The following is a 19828-nucleotide window of genomic DNA, read 5'->3' on the forward strand; positions in this document are numbered from 1 at the left end:
ATTCTCTTTCATTCTTATTTCTTTCTGTGGAATTTTCCTCCTTACATTAAATCATTTTTGACTTATCCTTACACAAGTTATTAACCTCTTCCATATCAGACTCACTCCTTTGTTTTCTTTCTTCTGATTCCTGCCAGAAATTCTTGCTGTTTTTCCGTTTTGATCAGAGTAAGACAATTAACACCTCCTTATATAAGGCTTCATCCTCAAGGAATCATAACATCACATCACAGCTTTCTTTCTGGTTTTCTGGTTTTCCTTTTACCTCTTCCTCTGGTTCTGGTTTTTCTGGTATTCTGTGGGTGGTTCTCATTTCCTATAAAGTTTTTTAAGGTTGTTTTATGTGTTGGGTTAAGTTTTCTTCTAACAAAAATGGTAGCTCTTGTTGCATTGGTTTTTCCATGAGAATCTGAGTCTCCGGCGAGAGAAATAGAAAAAAAGATTTGAGATTTTGAAGGAGGATGGAAATGGGTCTCTAAAAACGTCAAAAAATAGAAGTCTTTGTTTTCTCGCATTTTCAATAACTTTTCTTTCTCTCTCAATTCAAATCCCGACAATCTCTCTCTCTCTTTCTCTCTCTGTCCCTCTCTCTCTGTTTTGGTTTTCAACCCAATCTGGGCTGCCTCTGTTTTCGGGGTTGGGACAGAAGCTGAAACTCCCTCTCTGGATTTCTCTGTCTCTCTCTGAATTTCTTATCTCTGTCTTTCTCTCTCTCTCTCTCTCTCTCAAAAAACCATGATTTTCGAAAAAGGGTCAATGCATTCTTCTTCTTCCAACCTTGACTGCTTCCTCCGCTGCACCACCCCTGTGATTCCATCCCAGTTTCTTGCAAAGGTATGATCTTTTTCAATTTCCCATGAATTCTATCGATGATGATCATTGAATGAATGATGAGTTTTTGTCTATGCAGTCTGAGATGAAAGGCCTGAATCGTTTGTGGCATCCATGGGAGAGAGAAAGGGTGGAATACTTCAGTCTTAGGGATCTATGGAACCGCTATGATGAATGGAGTGCGTATGGTGCTGGTGTCCCTATCACCCTGCCCAATTCTGACACACTTGTTCAGTACTATGTTCCTTACCTTTCTGCAATTCAGATTTTCACTAGCAACACTTTCAGGTTTCTCTCTCTCTCTCTCTCTCAAAAACTTTTTCTTTTTTTGTTGGTTTAGGGGATTATGTTTGTGAGCATAATAATGATTTAGTAGCAGGTTAGTTAATTGATGAATTGATATTGAATTTCAGGGAAGAGTTTGAGACAGGGGAGTGTGAAACAAGGGATTCATGTAGTGATACATTGAGCGATGAGAGTGAGTGTGAGAAGTTATGGAGATGGGATGGGAGTTCCTCAGAAGAAGGTGGAATGAATAATGTAGAACAAGATTCTCATCAATTGCATTTTAATGATAGATTAGGTCATCTCTATTGCCAATACTTTGAGAGATCAACTCCATATGGAAGAGTTCCTCTAATGGATAAGGTAATTTAATTTTCTTAGGCCATATCTTACTTCAGCAACTTTTATTATGTTTGTTTATTATTACTACTACTTCCTTCAATGGGGGTGCATCATTCATCTATGTCTATCTTCTGCTTTTTCTCACCTTAATGAGGCAGGAACAACCAATTGATTAGCCATAGAATTTTGGGAAAGTACTTAAAGGTGTTTTGATTTAACCAAAATTCCATGAATGATAGCTAGCCATCCGTAGAAGTTAGTAAAAGGTTTTTTTTCTTTTTTAATTTTCTTTTGCCTTTTGACTTTTCAGTATGAATCTAGCTGAATACATATTCTCTTTTTTTTTTTTCGGAATATTTTCATTTTTATTAATTATACATTTCTTTTTAGCTCAGAGATTTCCAGGGTTGATGTCATTAAGAAGCGTAGACCTTTCACCTGCAAGTTGGATGGCAGTTGCATGGTAATTAATTGAATAATTTCCACTTTTTTCTCCTACCCCTATCTACTTTTTCTTGACCATGACCATATCCATCTTCAATCTGCCACCAAAAAAGGCAAAACTATAACCCTAAATGGTTAAGAACATTTTATTTGGAATTGGCCCTAACATTTATCATTGACATTATGTCACTTATGTATGTCAACATTTACTATTAGTACTAGGGTAATTTATAGTAAATTTTCATTCATACTTTACATTTATTTTTGTTAAATTTCAGGTACCCGATTTATCACATTCCCATGGGAAGAACAATTAAAGATCTCTCCACATGCTTCCTCACTTACCACACACTTTCATCTTCATTTCAAGGTACTAAATATTATATTTTACTCCCATGATTGTCTATTTTCTATTTTTCTAATTTTTCTTCCAATTTTTCATGTCTCTAGCCGTGATGGAAGGGCCCATTAAAATTCACTTTCTTGAACCGCACAAATTTTAGAAGAAAACATGCCAAATTGTTATTTAAAAAAAATATCTTTTACCGATATTATTGAATTATTGAATAAAATTATTTTACTATAATTTAATTTTTATGTATTCAAAATACTTGGCTTATGGACAATCATTTTAAAATTTTTAATAATGAAAAATTCTTTTATACTGTCAATGTAAAATAATTAATAGTTAAACCACAAATTCAAAAAAAAATTTGTCTTTTATGTAATTGTCCTTTTTTATTTTTTTGGCTAAATATAAATTTATGAATAAGATGGTTTGCAAGTTTGCATGATGGGGGTGTTGTGTTCACATTTTGATGTATGGTATAGGTATGGACCTTGATGATGATATTGAGGGTGGACATGAGAAGAAAAAGGAAGAAGAGGAAGGAATCTCTTTGCCACCATTTGGTTTAGCAACATATAAGATGCAAGGTGGGAATGTGTGGGTCTCAGGTAGGGACCAAGAGAGGCTTGTCTCACTATTGAGTGTGGCTGATTCATGGTTGAAGCAACTTAGGGTTCAGCATCATGACTTTAATTACTTCATGGGCATTCGCCAAGGCTAAAGAGGAAAAAAAAAAACATAATCAAAAGGTCCACTATTATCCTCTCTACAAAGAATTTGCACTTGCAAATTAAAGGAACAAGAAATATTGATAGCTTAAGGGAAAGGGAAAAAATAAAAAGAAAAAAGAAAAAAGAAAAAGGAAAAGAAAAGAAAAGAAAAGAAAAAATCCTCCTTTTTTTTTTGGGTATATTTGGTTTTTATGCATTTTCTTGGACCATACCGTTAATTGGTTTTTTTTTTCTTCTTTTGGGTCTTGTGGAGTGAGGAATAATATTAACAATATTGATGGAGTTTTAGGAGTTGAGGGGGATTTGTTATTAACCCTTTTGAGAGAGAGAAAGAAAGAGCATGTTTTAGGAGCAACCCCCTATTGTGAATTATGAATTGTGAATGTATAGAGAGAGAGAAATAGGTGAGAAGAGGAAAAGAGGGAATGAAGTGAGAGTCTATGTTTAGAAATTTGATGTTTATGTATCATCACTTCACTTGCTATTGACCGTGTTAATGGTTAATGGATTGGATGAGTGATTTCATATCAATGGAGCATCTTGCGCATGTTTTTCTAATTTCCTTTCATTTTTCTTTGGTTATATACAATTATTCTTAGTATCTAATCTTAGTACCGAATCTACATAATATGTTGTAAACTTATTGGGACTCTAGAGAGAATTCGTTTTTCCTTTTAAAAAAAAAACAAAATTAGAGTTTTACCTTGAGGTTAAATTTTTTTAAATAAAGTAAAAAAAATACTTTAACTACTCTTAAATCAAAATATTTATGTATGTATGTCTCTCCATCGGATCATTTACTTATAAGAGTTGTGGAGTCCATTATATACATAGTTATCTACATATAGATAAATCTAAAAATATATATATACGTATGTTTAATGGAGTTTAGTATACACATAGTTGTCTACATACATATGAATCTAAAAAAATATTTATGTATATATGCTGACCACCGAATCATATAGATAAAATGTGTACGTATAGATAAATCCAAAAAAATGTGTACGTATGTCTAACCACTTAATCAGATAAAATTTGTGGAGTCCACTACCTACATAGTTATCTATATATAGATGAATCTAACAAAATATTTATGTATATCTAATAAGTGAATTGTTCACTTGTAAGACTTGTGGGGTCCACTATATACATAGTTATCTATATATAAATAAATCTAAAAAAATATTTACATATATCTGACCACCTAATCATTCACTCTAAGACTTGTAGAATCCACTACATACATAGTTATTTACATACAAATATATCTAACTATCGAATCATTCAGTCATAAGACTTATAGGATCCACTACATACATAGTTATCTACATACAAACATGTTTAACCACCGAATTATGTAAGACTTGTGGAGTCCACTACTTACATAGTTATCTACATACAGATGAATCTAACAAAATATTTATATATATCTAACAAGTGAATCATTCACTCGTAAGACTTGTAGGGTCCACTATATATATAATTATCTATATACAAATAAATCTAAAAAGAATTACATATATCTGACTACTGAATTATTCACTCGTAAGACTTGTAGGATCCACTACATACATAGTTATCTACATACAGATATGTCTAACTACCGAATTATTAAGTAATAAGACTTGACTTGTAAGATCTACTGCATACATAATTATCTACATACAAATATGTCTAACTACCAAATTATTCACTCAAAACTTGTGGGGTCCATTATGTACATAATTATCTACGTACAAATATGTCTAACTACCAAATTATTCACTCAAAACTTGTGGGGTCCATTATGTACATAATTATCTACATACAGATATGTCTAACCACTGAATTATTCAGTCATAAGACTTATGGGATCCACTATATACATAGTTATCTACATACAGATATATCTAACTATCGAATTATTCAGTAATAAGACTTGTAAAATCCACTGCATACATAGTTATCTACATACAAATATGTCTAACTACTAAATTATTCACTCAAAACTTGTGGGGTTCATTACATACATAGTTATCTACATACGGATGAATCTAAAAAAAATATTTTATTTGTTAATGACTTAATTTAAACATTATTAAAATATGATAAATTAGAAAAAATGATATAGGAGCATAATTTAATTTTGTTTGTATGTTTTATTGTAGTATCATTTCATTTTTTCTCCTCCAAATTAAGCAGTCTATTAATTATATATGACCTAATTAGTGTGAAACTTTGCTATAAATTATAGTGTACTTGTAAATGTGAGAAAACCTTTTGTTTATAATGTGGCAACTTCATTCCTAGTTCTCATCGGCCATTGGACACAAAAGGTTTTTAATATTATGGCCAATAATATACTTCATTATTTTTCCTATTTGGTGCACACTGATTTAACTTAATAAAGAAAAGAAAAAGAAAAAGAAAGAAGGAATCTAATAGAGGGGATTCTTGAGAAAGGGATGGAAGGGTTGGCTTGTTTTAATTTAATGGATAGCAATGCATCTTCGATTATTTCCGTGTGCATCCAAATTGAATATTATTACTCATTTTGATAATGAGTAATATTATTGGTTACACACCAATAGGAAAAAAAGCATAGAGTAAATGTATGGTGTTAATAATGTCACTAGTTTGATAAAGTAAATTTCTGAGATATATCACATCACTTTATTTGTATAATTTAATAAAATTCAATAGATATAATTCAGTTCCCTACTTTTTTTTTTTTTTAAAGTTAACATGGAATTGGCGAATTGCTAATAAGCAGGTAAGGAATAACTCAAAACAAATAATTAAAGCCAACCTATATAAATGTTGTTCATCATGATTATCCTACAAAAACTGATTAATTAATTAGTTTCATTTTCTCTTCTTCAAGTATTATTTTTCTGATTTCACATTTAGTGAACCATTGAAGGTTTTTTTTTTTTTACTGACATGTCATTATTTCAAAATTTAATACTAAAGTGTCACTTTTTTTAAATTAATTATTCAAATGTCACTCTTTCTATATTTTAATAATTAATCATAATTATTAATTTCAAAAGGATAATATTTCAATAATAATAAATTTTTAAAAAATGGCACATTATTAGTTAAAATTTATAGAAAGAATTTAAAATATTCTTAGAATACCGAATTTTTAATATTTTTAACCGTTAATTTTAATTATAAAAAATATATAATATATATTGATAAAAATTAACGATTAAAATTATTAAAATACTAATAGTTTAGAAATATTTAAAAATTTATATTTATTGATTTTGATGACGAGTGCGTTGTTAAAATATATAAATATATAATAATTAATATAATTACTTGTTGGTATTTATAAAAATTGATTTAAATATATTAACCAGTAATTTATATATTTAGAACTATTGCGACGACTAATAAAAGGCAATGATGTATCGCTATCAGAATGAATGATGTTGTTGTTAATTGGTTTAGGGTTATGATGTGATGTGATGAACCTAAAAACGCAGAGTGGAAAACGTGGCCACCAACAACAATGGCCGCAACATTAATATCCCTTCTTTTCTTTAAGCATTGAAGCCTCTAATAATTCTTTTTTCTCAATGAAATTAAAGTCAAATAATATATATTCTGTTTGAGGAAACTTACAATTCATAAATTATTTGCATGTGTCCATCAAATCATCCTCAAACATATACACAAATTGTCAAGCATACAATAGTGGCGCTGAAAACAATATTTTCAAGTATGTGCATTTTTTTTACAAGATATATTTATTTTTATTAAAACAGGGTAAATTTTATTTTTATAATTACACCATTGTTTTTAATCAGAAGTAGTAGTACTTCTTTTTTTTTTTATTTCTTAAACTGTCCTCAAGTTGGTTATGGTAAAAATCTGTTACTGACTAATAAATTATTATATACATAAAATAAAATTTAAATTTTTAAAATTTAATTAAACGGATAAATGAACTAAACATTCTATTAACTCTAATTTATTACAATAATATTTAAAAAACAAAAAAAATCAGTTAAAATAGTCTAAACTTATCTACAATTAATAAATATTAAATAAGATGATTTAAAAATTTTTTTGTTTCTTTAATATTATCGAATTTATTAGGTATTACTATGTGCTTCTTTTAATTAAAGAAATTATAGATAACATGTGATCATCATAAATTTCCAGATATAATATTTGCGATTATTTTTTTCCTCAAGAAGTACATTTTTCATCATTTTTGTTTATTCAGGTGTAAATGTCATCAAATAAGAAATTGACGAGAGAACCGGCCCTACCAAGATTTATATATAAACAATTCATTATGATAATTAATCATATCAATAACTAACTATACCAAATTAAAAGTAAAGAGATGTGTATTTAGTGGAATCCATGACAAATTTAAAATACAAATTCCTTTTACTTTTAGGGTATATATATAGTTGTCAAAATGAATGGTTTAGTATCATTTTGATTGAGTGATGGTGATGATAACCACACCTTAAGGGAATACACAGTAAATAATTTATTTATTTGTCAAAAATTTACATACGGTTGTCTTCGTATAAAATTATTAATTAAGAACCATTAGATAATAATTAGTCAAACATATCAAATTATCTAACATTTCTTAACTAATAATTTTATATGAAAATAAATGTACGTGAGTTTCACCTATTTATTTACATACTATACTACTACATCAAAATCTTGATGTAATAACCTGGATAATTAAATAACTATAGTTACAAACTAATTAAGTGAAATTAAACTATGTAAAGTTATTAAAGGTGTGTTTTTTTTTGGTGACTATTAAAGTTATTAAAGGTGTGTTTGATTTGACAGAACAGAATTTAAAACGTGTATTTGTCTTATATTTTCTTAGAATGATAAGACACAAAAAGCATAAATAAATTGCCAAAATTACCATTTTTATTAAAATAATTAAGAGGGAGAGAGATAGAGAAAGGACAATTTAGAAATGACGTAAAAAGAGTGAGAATATTTTGGTTTGAAGAATTTCATTAAGTTCGTGTCTTTGTAATCAAATATATTTTCCGTATTTCTGTTCCTAATATTTTAGAATACAAACCAAATGAATCTAAAGTTACTAATTGATTTTCACATTTGTATAGTAAATAAATTGTGATTGATGAATATGATTCAAACTTTTCCCACTTTTATTAACCCTCATAATGCTATGAAATTAAAACTTAGAGTACGTTAGTATATATAAAATCAAATGAATAATAACTAGTCGTCTTTAATTTACGTTAGTTACTAATTAATCAATCTTTCAAATAACCAATTTAGATTGGTCAAATAGTCAGATCTTTACAGAAAATTATTAAAATTTGTTAAGAGTTATAAAATAAAAAAAGTAAGTTATAAACTTACTCTTAGTAGAAATAATTACTCTATGATTTTATTCTTTCTCCTCCATTAATTCAAGGATATCCAAAGTGAACATTTGATCATAAAAAAAATATAAGTGATTTTTTTCTTTAAAAAAGAAAGTGAAGAAGTACTAGTATTATTATGAGTTTATGACAAGTAGGCATCCATTAAATAATAAAATATACATCGTGGCAAACAAGTATTTTGGATGAAAAGAAAAAGAAGTAACAATACTCGATTCCCCTAAATGTTTTAGAATTTTATCTATAAGTAGGTGATGATCACAAATTACAATTTAATAAGGTGATCTGAAATTGATAGCAACAACAAAGCATAAATGTTAGTGAGAGAAGCAAAGTGATAAGGTTACGAAAGTGAGTAGTAAGTAGAGTGTAGTGTTTGCAACTACCAACAATTCCATAACGTTTGCGGTCAAATACACATGGTAGCTACGCTTGTCGCTTATGCTTCTTCAAAGTCAATGCAATGCATCAACATCACGTTACCTGTTTCCACTTTGCCTTGTCTATTTTAACCTAACTTAGGTTACAAATTTTTATGTCATTTTTCTTCTCACATCAATTTATTGTCATAATATAAAAAGGAAAAAGATATAGTAACAATAACTCAATAATAATAAGATAAATATTGTGATTAAACAATTGCAAAAAAACTTTCCATTGGTCCTTCATGCTTTTCACTAGTTGCAAAAAACTACTGCTATCAATTTAATTTATGTGGATTTCACATTGAATTTAATGAAAAAGGAGAATGAATATAAATAACACATGTTGCAAAAAGCTACTGCCACCACAGACACGTAAATCTCTTCAATGACCAATATTAGTGTATTACATCAATTTTCTTTCTTATAGAAAATTAATTTATGTGAATTTCACATTGAATTTAATGAAAAGAAAATTATCCCCATTTTTTTTTTGGTTATCCTTTTCCCCTTTACTCAATGTGGCATTGATAGCAATGATGAGTGCAGGTCTCAATCTCATGACTTAAAGCTATACTAGACTACCATGCCCAAAAAGTGCAAAGTGCACACTTGTTCTTCACCAAATCATACATCCATTGTACATAACATAATGCCAAGCTCAGCTGTACCATACAGTGTTGCCATTCACAGTTTCACGCGTAAATATATGGACTTGTTTGCCAACTCTCATGCTAAGAATACACTTTATTGTACACAGTTTATCCGTATAAAATCGCATATCTCTATGTGTGTGATAATTTTTGTTATTATTTTTTTTACCTAATAATTAAGACTATGTATCACTTCTGAGAAATATCGTGTACTTAATTTTGTAAATAATGTGTATTCATCATTACCTCCAAGAGATGTGTTTAACGTAGTGTATAAGATTAGATGAATATAAATAGCCACACATTTCACTTTCTTTTGTCAATAGAGGCTAACCTCCAAATATCCACCGGTCAAAAGCCAACAACAAATATTTAATCCTCTCGAAATTCACTTTTCAATGATTACAAAACTGACTACAAAATCTATTATACACATTGTCACCAATAATTGAACCCAGAACATACTATTTAAACACCTTAAAAACAATACCATTTGTACTAGATTTCTTGGTTACAACTTACAAGCAACACTCTACTTCATAAAGTGCTACTATCATCACACTCAAAACTCGAGCTAAACTCCGAAGTCTTCAGTGTAGTGTGTACTTTTTTCTAGGGTCAGAAAAGTCTTTAGAAAATTGACGATCTTTTTTGTAGAATGGATAATTTCCAAAACCGGCTGATGCATAGGCCATAGCGCCCATAGAAACACAAGACCTATAGATGGCCATCACACTTTGCTGGCTGGTTCGATTTCGCTGGATGAGAAAAGCTCAAAGGCCCATAGAATTTATTGTTTTTAGTCATCAACCCAATTTCGTTAGTCTAGCAATACAACATACTTTTAGCTCGTACTTTTAAAAATTATTAATCAGCTGCTATCCAAAAACAATAAATTTTGTTAGCCCTCTAGCATTCCTCGTGTTGAAATCCTAATCCTCAACCGAAATGACCGTATGTATAGTAAAAGAATTACTTTTCTTTTATAGTAAAACATAATCTTCAGATGTATGACATGAACCCTAAATTTAATTTGGAGCTCTCTTTCGGCAGTTAATAATAATAATAAACGAACACAATTACACAAAGTAAAAGCCATCATAAGTTAATTAAGAAAATCTTAAGGCCCAATGCAATCAATTTCCTCATTAGAATATAGCATGTAGAACCTATTTACAATATCCAAATAAATTAGGAAATATACAAACAGTACAAAATGGCCACCGGAAAAGTAATGCGTACCTAAACAGTGAAAGTGGCTATAGTTAAGAACTGAACTGGATGGTGAAATGACTTCAATTCTACATTTCTACTGCATAAGCTTCTGTAAGACCTTCCAATATCTCATGCAAGAAGGGTTCATGTGAATTGCCCGAATTACCCATCTCCAAGCACTATGAGAGGACTCTAATCTACCTGTGACGTTGGGTCCATCTTTTAACTGCCTTACAACCAAATGCATTTGAAAGTAGAGCTCTGCAGGCCTCATTACTGAGGAAAACCGTAGCAGAAATTAGATACTTCTATGAAAAATGTAGCGTTAAATTAATGTAGATGATATTGAGATTCTATTAATTGGCAAGGAATCAAGCATTATATACATCCTAACTCAACCTCTCAATATTAGTCATTTGTTCTATAACTGCCTTGTGATAGAAATACAAACACATTGGAAAACACAAACATGTTTGGAAAGAGACAAAAAAGTGTCTCTTGCACAAGGATAAAATTGTCGAATTTTTTGTCCACCCAAACCCAAAAGATAGAGAGTCTCACGTCACTATATTCTATTTTGAGACCCTTATCAAAATATAAGCAATTTGACCTATTTGAACAAGTTGAGTCAATCAGTGGTGCAAATTTTGGACGCAAGCAACCAAGTATTTATTTCTCCATAATTCAATCCTCAAAACTTTAGTTTTCACATAAAGCGCAGAAAGCAAACCTGATGGCCAGGAATACCATTCAAGGCGAATGCTTCTGTCCCATTTGTCTTTTGCACCAAGGCTTCCTTCTGCTTGAGCAACCAATAAGGAGGCAAGAGGCAAAGAGATTGGCAAAAGCTCATGAAATCTGTTAAGACTATCAACAGCCCATGATAGGAGCATCGAACCGCCATACTGCCTGGCAAGCTCCATGCAGATAGCACCTATAGAAAACCAAGATATCAGATGTTGTCATGGACATCAATTGAAAAGGTCCTCTTGAACCCACTTAGACCCCATTTGGTGCCAACCTCTAGGTCTGATATTCAAATTAAATTATTCAAGAAACTGCCTAGTGTTTTAATGATAACAACATACTATGTACAAAAGATGCTAAAAGCTTTTTTTTTTTAGATAAAAAAAGGAATTAAAAAAGAAAAGTGACACGCCCCAAGAAATAACAAAGACGTACCATGACATAGAAAAAGGCAGCTTTCAAAACCTGCCATTGAACAAGCCTCTCGCATGAGCTCTTCGGCTGAGATTAAATCCTTCTGATGAAAGGAAATCAAACCCCTCACCAGGTTATACACAGCTATCCACATATTCCATGAATTTGCACCCTTTTTAAGGCATTCTTCAAAGTTCGAATCAATGACATTTGAATCAATTTGCAATTGATAATGGCATTCCATAAGTTTGAGAGACATCCAACCAATATGGCAATCTGTCCTCAACTCCAAGCATCGAATATACTCTTTCTTACAATTCAAAAGATCACCTTTTATGGCATATACACGGCACAATAGTAGGTGGGCAAAGAACAAATAATTATCAGGAAGCACGAGTACAGAGGCCTTTTGGGCATGGGAGATAGAGGTGATGTGATTCCCGCATTGTAAACTGATCTCAGAAGCACAAAGTAGAAGTTGAAATTGTCTATATTCATAGCACATTTCTTTCTTTCCACAAAATTCATTTGAAAGAGCAACACATATTAGACGATTTAGAATAACACACAGCTGATGAGGAAATCTCTCTTCACGTGCCCTCTGGAAATAGGTAAGAATAAGCAAGTACCGAGCATCATGATTCCATGGTTTCTGATGAAAGTATCTGCAAGTTTGTACTCAAATTTGATTCAAAACTATTTTAAAACTCGAAAACATGATAGGACCAGAGTTTTGGGAATATATGAGGCATAAAGCAAAAGAAAAATAAAGTTACTACCTCTGCAGGTATCGGATTGCTGCAGGACCTCTAGAACACTGATTTGTACAAGTTTGAAAAGTAGACTTTGGGTTGCTGTTCCCATTGGCATAGCAGGCAACTACTGCAGCACCATGAATATCAGAAGCTGATTTTAAACCTTCTTTATCAGAAAGGTCAAGATGGTCCAGTTTACAACACCTTGTAGCCAGATGGCAACTGTTCGACTCTTTACCAGATAGTGAGAGATAGCCAACAAGGTTCCTTTCCCATAGAAATGTTCAATAAAAGAATTTAGCAAGCCTCAAAAAGAGCTAGCAAAAATGGCAAAGAACTATAAACAAGACTCATTAGATTGTAAATTGTCCATCTAACAAATTGAGCACAACTACAGGGACAACTATTAACACTGAGTAACCTAACAGATCAAAATAATGTTAGGCAACGTCCTGTAATAAAAAATGACTACCTTATCAAACTACAGTTAGGGAACATGTGCAGAATCCTTTTGAGGTAGGCAATTCCACTCTGAACTGCAAGGAAGCCATCATGCCCATTTTTCACCTGTCAAAACCATACCAAACCATTGTCCCTTTCATCTTTATGCAGCAAATTGATTTGGGAATAGGGGTTGAGGAAAGAGGGAAGTCTGAGGGTAGGAAGATACCAGTTTACCAAGTGCTATTAGAAAGTGCACCCTGTCAATTTCATCATGATCGTTGAGAAAATATAGGTTCCTTGAGACAAGAAATCCAAGACGATTGTGTCCATCAAGAGCATCGATAGCAGACATAACAAAATTAACTTTTGAACTTTGAATAAGCTCCTTTGGCATTTTCATAATGTTGGTTATGACTGCATCTAGTCCACTGATGTAGTATAATAATCTAAAAATGAAACTAACGGAGATTTCCATGGCTGTCTTTTCCATAGAAGAAACACTTGCTGCAAGACTTCTGACTATTGAGAGTGCTAAATCATTTTTACCAAGTTGCCACAACGAGATTGCATATACTTGAAAAACTTCGAAGTCAAGCATTCCTTAAACAAGATAAAATGCAACAGTGTAAACAGAAAAGAAAAATTGAAATATCTTTCCAAGCAAGACCAGTCACAACAGGAAAAATGCCTTTACATGAGGCAATTCACATGAGTTTTATAAACAGAAGGAAGTTTAGATAACTTATAGCAAACAAGAATCAGTTAATATTCAAGCACAATAATAAATTCTTTATACTTTAAAATTTAAAAAAAAAAATTGAAGAACTCTAAAAAGAGATCAATTGTGAAATACGAAGTGAACCTTCTTTCCTCAAATTTTCACATTCCTGTATAGCATCAACAGCATTCCCAGCCTGTATCAAATAGTACGAGTTAGCAAACATCGCAACATTATTTGGAAAAGATAATACTGGAGATCTGTAGTATAGGTACCTTACAAAGTGATCTCGCCAAATTAATTGATACATCTTTTATCTGTGAGTTTTGATTATCTAACAAGGCAATGCTAATGGCATGGAGGGCTATCCTGTAAGAAATAGCAGCAGATCTGTAATCTTTTCGAGACTCACAAACCAGACCATGTAAATTATGTGATTCGGGATAGTGAGGAGAACGCTGCACAGCTTGCTGAATAGCTCCAAAAACCTGCAACAATTACATTCATCATTTACATGAACAAATCACAGAAAAAAAATGAGTGATCACCATAGAAAACTGCCCATCTACCATATATCTAACCTGTGTAGATGAAAGATGGCCACTCAGCATAGCAAGCTTAGTGAGACCAATTTGGAATTCAGCTAACTGAAAAATAATAATAACCATCATTTTAAAGAAAATAATAAGAAATTAAACACAACAAAGAAATTTTTTTGACAAGATTAATGTCCAATAAACTGCAAAACAAGTATTGACAGGAACTCCCCCCCGCGGGGGTATGTAAGACCAGATACCAAAATGATGAAAATAAACACCGAATCGCAACAGTGACCAAGTATAAACTAAAATCCCAACACACTCAATGTTAATGGCAGAGATTAGTAAATTACAGGCATCATCTGCACTGCTTGGGAACAGCTCTCAAACGCCTCATCGGGAGCAGACTCCCTACATTAGAAAGGAGCATATAGCTTAGAAAGCCAGTAAATTAATAGACATAGGTAAAACTACCATTTACAGCTAAATGAAAATATTTTACCTCACACAACAATCAGCTGACATGCTTGCCCATGGCAAAGCAAGGCTAGGATCAATACTTCTAGCACGATCAAACATTTGCCGTGCCAATTTCTTTTTGCTCATTTTACTATAAAGCTGCCAAAAAAAAAAGTAGAAGTAAATTATGGACTAGCTGAACTATTTGCACACAGAACTTGATGATATGCTGGGGATAGCATTTGATATTCAACACATTGTATTCCAAAAAAAATAGTAAATGCATACAGTGAACAGTTACCACACTGGACTATCTCTTATTAGTAAATGACAGATGAGAGTACCTTCCCAAGATATCCCCAAGCAACAGCTAGAGATACATTCAACTGCAATCCTCTGATTAGAGCATGTTGATTTAGTGCATTTTGATCAGACAAACATCCCAATGTCACCCAAAACTCATAATTGTCACCTTCAAGCAGCAAAGCTCCCACACACATTTTCTCTGGCAGCTGCCTACTAAAACAATAAAGTTGAGAGGAGTAGAACAATAAAAAATACTGTATAAGTAATCATACTAAATAGATTACCATGCATCTAAGTCTCGTTCATAATCCTTGTCCAATGAGGTAATAAGATCTGAAGTTACAGCAATATCTGCATAAATGTTTGCTTGCCATGGACACAAGTGCAAGGCTCGTTGATACGAAAACCTAGCAAGTCTTGCCGCCGAAAGACAGGTTCTCCTCCAAGAAATGATGGAAGCACTGAAAGCTTCCTTATTAGCTTCCAATTCTTGGACCTCCTCAATCCAAGGATAACATCTTGCATATGCAAGCTACCACAAACCAAAAATAGAACATCATTGAATAATAATATTACCAGAGAAGAAGATCCACGTCCATGCCATGACACCAACATATGCCTGAAAATATAAAATCTTGAAAACAAAGAAATCCTTTTAATACTAACAAAACAAATGATACCTGAACATCAGCATATAGTTTCCAAATACATGAGACATTCCTAACAGAATAAGCACTTGCTCTTGCAACCTCAGATGCTTCCTGCAGTCAATTCAACGGTTACTAAAAGTTGTTGAAATGGAAGATTTTATTTGAACTTAAAAACGAATGCCACAGCATCCAAACAATTTCTATAAAACAAACCTCTAATAAAGAAGCCCCCCACTTAAATGCTCCCAGGTTCATGCAATCTTTTGCTAAACAAAGCAGCCCCAAAGCAAGCCCATATTGTGCAGGCACACATTGTGATGAAATCTCCAAAGCTTGTCGAAATTGTTCAACTCCCTTTCATGTAGAAAAACCCAAAGACAATTTCACAGATAGTTATAGAATATAAACAATTGGATGTGGTCGAACAGCTTCCAAAAATTCATGAAAGGATTTGCAAGAAAATAGAATTCATTATTATCGAAGAGTACCTTCCTAAATGAACCAAGTGTCAATGAGATATTTCCGCTTTCAACCAAAGCAAAGACCATCTTATCATCCAACTCGATGGCACGGCCATAAGACTGATGGAGAATTCAAAAGTAAGTTGGTGGTTGAGGAATTAATCATCCAGAAGATTTAAGAGGAACCCAAACAGAAGGTACCTTTATGGCTGCAGTATACCTGCCCAATCGCTGATAAGCAAGGCCCAAAGCCTGAAAGTTTTAGATACCTATTAAGGAAAGAACAATGAAAATGGTAGTCCAAAAGAAGAGAAGGGAAGTGAAATTACTTCCCACAGTTCAGCACATGTAGGATAGCCTCGTATGGCATGTTGAAGATTCTGAACAGCTTCGGACCATTTCTTCTGATGAACCTGTTAAATTATGAAAAAATATTCATAATGGCAGGTGTCAAGACTTGAAGAAATTTCAATATTAAACTAGACGATCCAGATTGAAATGAAATTGCAGAATGTAGTCTATACTCTCTACTTCAGCTTAAGCTCTTTGATGTATTAAATGTTCTTATACATAGAAGAAAAAACAGCATTAAGATGGAGAGAAGAATAATAAAAGGAAAGATGGGAGGATAAGACGTGGCATATAGTGCACATTGTCACAGATTTCGAGTCTTTTCCTATTTTCAAAACCAGCAAACCTAGTCAAGAAAAACTAATCTGAAATTGCAAGACACACCCAATACTGACTAAAGATGCCAAATATAGTTTTCCATTTTAGAACAATAAAACAAAAGCCATAAGACAATGCAAAAACAGATGTGATAATTTGCTCCACACATAACATAACCTTAGGTGGCCTTCGAAACTGCAAAGTGCCATAAGTAATTCTGTTGAGCACAGTTGCCAAATAAGGGATTTGACTTTAGAAGGAGTTTCAAACTTCTACATAGGCTTATCGATATTTAATGTGGCAAATGTTAATGAAGGAGGATGTTTGGATGGATACAGTATGCAATAGAGCACTAGAGTAATAGGGGAAGAAAATGTACTATTTCCTCAAGAAATGAAGTTCAAGGAGCTAGAATGAATAACATGGGCTGCAGAAATAGTGTCCTAACTCCTAACCATTCTTGTCCAAGCCATATTTAATCTTGACAATGTGATGGCACGATAAATGAAGCTCTACAGAAAATCACCACAAGCCATGTTCTTAGACACCAGATTTCTGAGACCCAAGCATTCTTACTGTTCAGCCAACAACAAACTTCCCAACCCATGATATGATCCTAGTCTCTATCCAATCGCCAAACCATGAATAGAGAGAATTTTCTTTCATTTTCTATCACTACACTATATCCTTTGCAAAACTCTCAATCGTAGTTTAACTAGGAAAATGTAACAATGTTTCAGCACAATGACAGGGTTTAAGTGTGATCCATAAGGGTGTAATGAATGCAAGAATATATAGAAGAGTGATTCTGCCTTGATAAACAATACATTAGAAGAGCAAACAAAATCGAGAGAGCAAACCTGCAGGAAACCCAATCTACGGAATGCCCAAAAGGCCCTTGGTGACTTTTCAGAAGCTTCACGACATACTGCTGCCTCCAAACTATCCTTTCCTCCTTGGTATAGTAAATTGCAAAGAGCTTCCTGAAGCAAAAAACGAAATTACAAAATGCCGTCATTGTTATGCCATTCAAAAGCTAAATTATTACTTTCAGTATCGCTAAAAAGGAACACATGAGGAACTACTAAGCTTACCCCAGAATCAGAATCATCAGGATTGAGAGCAACAGCTCGCTGATAACACTTAAGGGCTCTCTGAGTATCAATGGAAATGCGGCCATAATAATGACCAAGATATTTGAAAGGTTCTCCATTCTTGGGGTTCAATTTGGCTGATTCAATGAAATGTTCAGCCGCTTTTTCTGTGGATCCATTCGCTTCTCCTCCTTTTTCCCATAAGAATAAGCCCTAAATCATCGCATCACATATTTATGAATGACTTGAAAATGAACAAATGAATAATAGGTAGGGTGGGAAATCAAGAAAGAATGCATACAATATCAAAATGCAGCGACGCATCGTCTGGGAAATCCTGCAAGCGTCTGAAGAGATGTTCTACACCTTGTTCCTCCTATGGGAAGATAAGGAAAATGGTCAAAAAAATGAATAAACAGGGACAAAGAGATTAATGAAAGAATCACAGAAACAGAAAAGCAAGGAACCCACATTATGTGTTTGAGATTCCATAGGAGCTTGCCAGAAGACTCGAAAATTGTCACTTGGTTTGGTTTGTCAATATCTGGTTCACCAACAATGTCCTCATGTCTTGAATTAGAAATTAAGACTCTAAAACATATTGAACCAGCAAAAACTATAATGTTTTAAGGGGTTTTCTTTCTACTGTTGAATGATTTCCCCCTATTTCATTGTTTGAATTTGAATAGCAGCACTTCACTCAAGTCCAATCATTTCATTTTTTTCCTTATTTATTTAAAAACAAACAAATCCTAGACTAAAACTTAAATTCTGAACAATTCAATTCATCTTATAAAACCAGCAAAAATAAAATAGCCTTTTTTTTCCAAGCAATTATTTTGCACAGACCAAACCAAAAATTTAGCAGGCATGGCAACAGAAATTACTAGCAAAATGAATGTACTCGAAAAGCTTTAAGAAAGCCATGTTACTCGAAAGTACGCTCAAAATGAGAGCCTTATCTTTTCTTTTTCTTTTTTTTTCCTTTAATTTTTTTCTTACAGAAGCAGAAGAGAGGGACAAAGCTCTTAGTTACCAGTATTCAGGGGAAAGATGAGACGTTGTCTAGTTACCACAACTAGAGCTGAGCCCGTGGCGATGGTCGACGGCGATATGGTGGCCGTTGGCCGGTGATATTGCAGTTATGGAAGCTGAGGTGGTGGCAGAACCACAGAAGGTGTTTGTTACAGCTGAACCCTAACACGGATTTTTTTTATATAAATAAAATAAATATTTTATAGAACAGTATACGTAATAACAAATGAGAAAGTTTTTTAAATATTAATAGCAAATGGTGAAAAATAATAAATTATGATGATTTTTAATATTTTGTTAATAAATAATAAAAACACTAAAAAATATTTTTATTTAGCGTTAATATTTAAAAATATAAATTATAAATATATTATTAATTTAAAAAATAGATTAATAGTAAAAAATATTGACTAAAAATAATCAATTTTATTGATTTTTAAATATTTTTTAATAAATAAATTTAGAGAAAAGATAAATCGATTTTTAATCTTTTAGTTCTGAGAATTTAAAAATATACTTAAATCTCTAATCTTTTTAAAATTTAGACACATTAATTTTTTTTTTAGTGTACATCATATCAAATTATCAACTAAATCATTATAATAGAAGTCACATTTAATTTTTTATTGAATCTGACAGATTTAATCATTCAAAAAGTCAAAAATCTATTTATTTTTTTATAAATTTAAGTATTTAAAATCTAATACTTTATATAAAAAAAGATTGAAACATATCTCAAATACAAATGCTATCATGAAAATGAAAAAATCTTTTGTTAATCAAAATTAATCTCTTAAAGTTTACTAAATCAAATTGTTCTTTCAAATTTATCAAAATCAATTAGTTTTCAAATTACTCTATGTAAAAACAAA

The 19828-nt window shown here is 32.0% G+C and overlaps 2 protein-coding genes across 4 annotated transcripts; one reads left to right on the forward strand and one right to left on the reverse strand.

Annotated features, from left to right (window-relative positions):
• The first annotated feature begins 6 nt into the window (after positions 1 to 6).
• LOC107462179 (uncharacterized) lies at positions 7 to 3529 on the forward strand. The gene is made up of 6 exons (XM_016080743.3): positions 7 to 834; positions 911 to 1119; positions 1245 to 1487; positions 1844 to 1921; positions 2181 to 2272; positions 2734 to 3529. Exons 1-6 carry the CDS (start codon positions 736 to 738, stop codon positions 2970 to 2972), a joined length of 960 nt encoding a protein of 319 aa, XP_015936229.1. The 5' UTR covers positions 7 to 735; the 3' UTR covers positions 2973 to 3529.
• A 6932-nt stretch (positions 3530 to 10461) lies between these two features.
• On the reverse strand, positions 10462 to 19148 carry LOC107462138 (tetratricopeptide repeat protein SKI3). Of its 3 annotated transcripts, none has more exons than XM_016080704.3 (23): positions 18958 to 19148; positions 18393 to 18465; positions 18223 to 18297; positions 17922 to 18134; positions 17688 to 17810; positions 16488 to 16571; positions 16360 to 16410; positions 16186 to 16278; positions 15911 to 16051; positions 15728 to 15808; positions 15332 to 15579; positions 15086 to 15260; positions 14785 to 14900; positions 14636 to 14693; positions 14325 to 14390; positions 14019 to 14231; positions 13888 to 13939; positions 13252 to 13625; positions 13054 to 13148; positions 12606 to 12848; positions 11848 to 12491; positions 11396 to 11599; positions 10462 to 10941 (listed from the first exon to the last, which is right to left on the reverse strand). In XM_016080704.3, exons 2-23 carry the CDS (start codon positions 18411 to 18413, stop codon positions 10760 to 10762), a joined length of 3552 nt encoding a protein of 1183 aa, XP_015936190.1. In that variant the 5' UTR covers positions 18414 to 18465; positions 18958 to 19148; the 3' UTR covers positions 10462 to 10759. The 3 variants fall into 3 exon arrangements, with proteins under 3 accessions (XP_015936190.1, XP_052108675.1, XP_052108676.1); XM_052252715.1 differs by having other exon boundaries at positions 18393 to 18491; positions 18957 to 19148; XM_052252716.1 differs by having other exon boundaries at positions 15086 to 15257; positions 18958 to 19147.
• Between the last annotated feature and the right edge of the window lie 680 nt (positions 19149 to 19828).

This window comes from Arachis duranensis, chromosome 8 (assembly GCF_000817695.3).
Source record: "Arachis duranensis cultivar V14167 chromosome 8, aradu.V14167.gnm2.J7QH, whole genome shotgun sequence".
NCBI lineage: Eukaryota > Viridiplantae > Streptophyta > Magnoliopsida > Fabales > Fabaceae > Arachis > Arachis duranensis.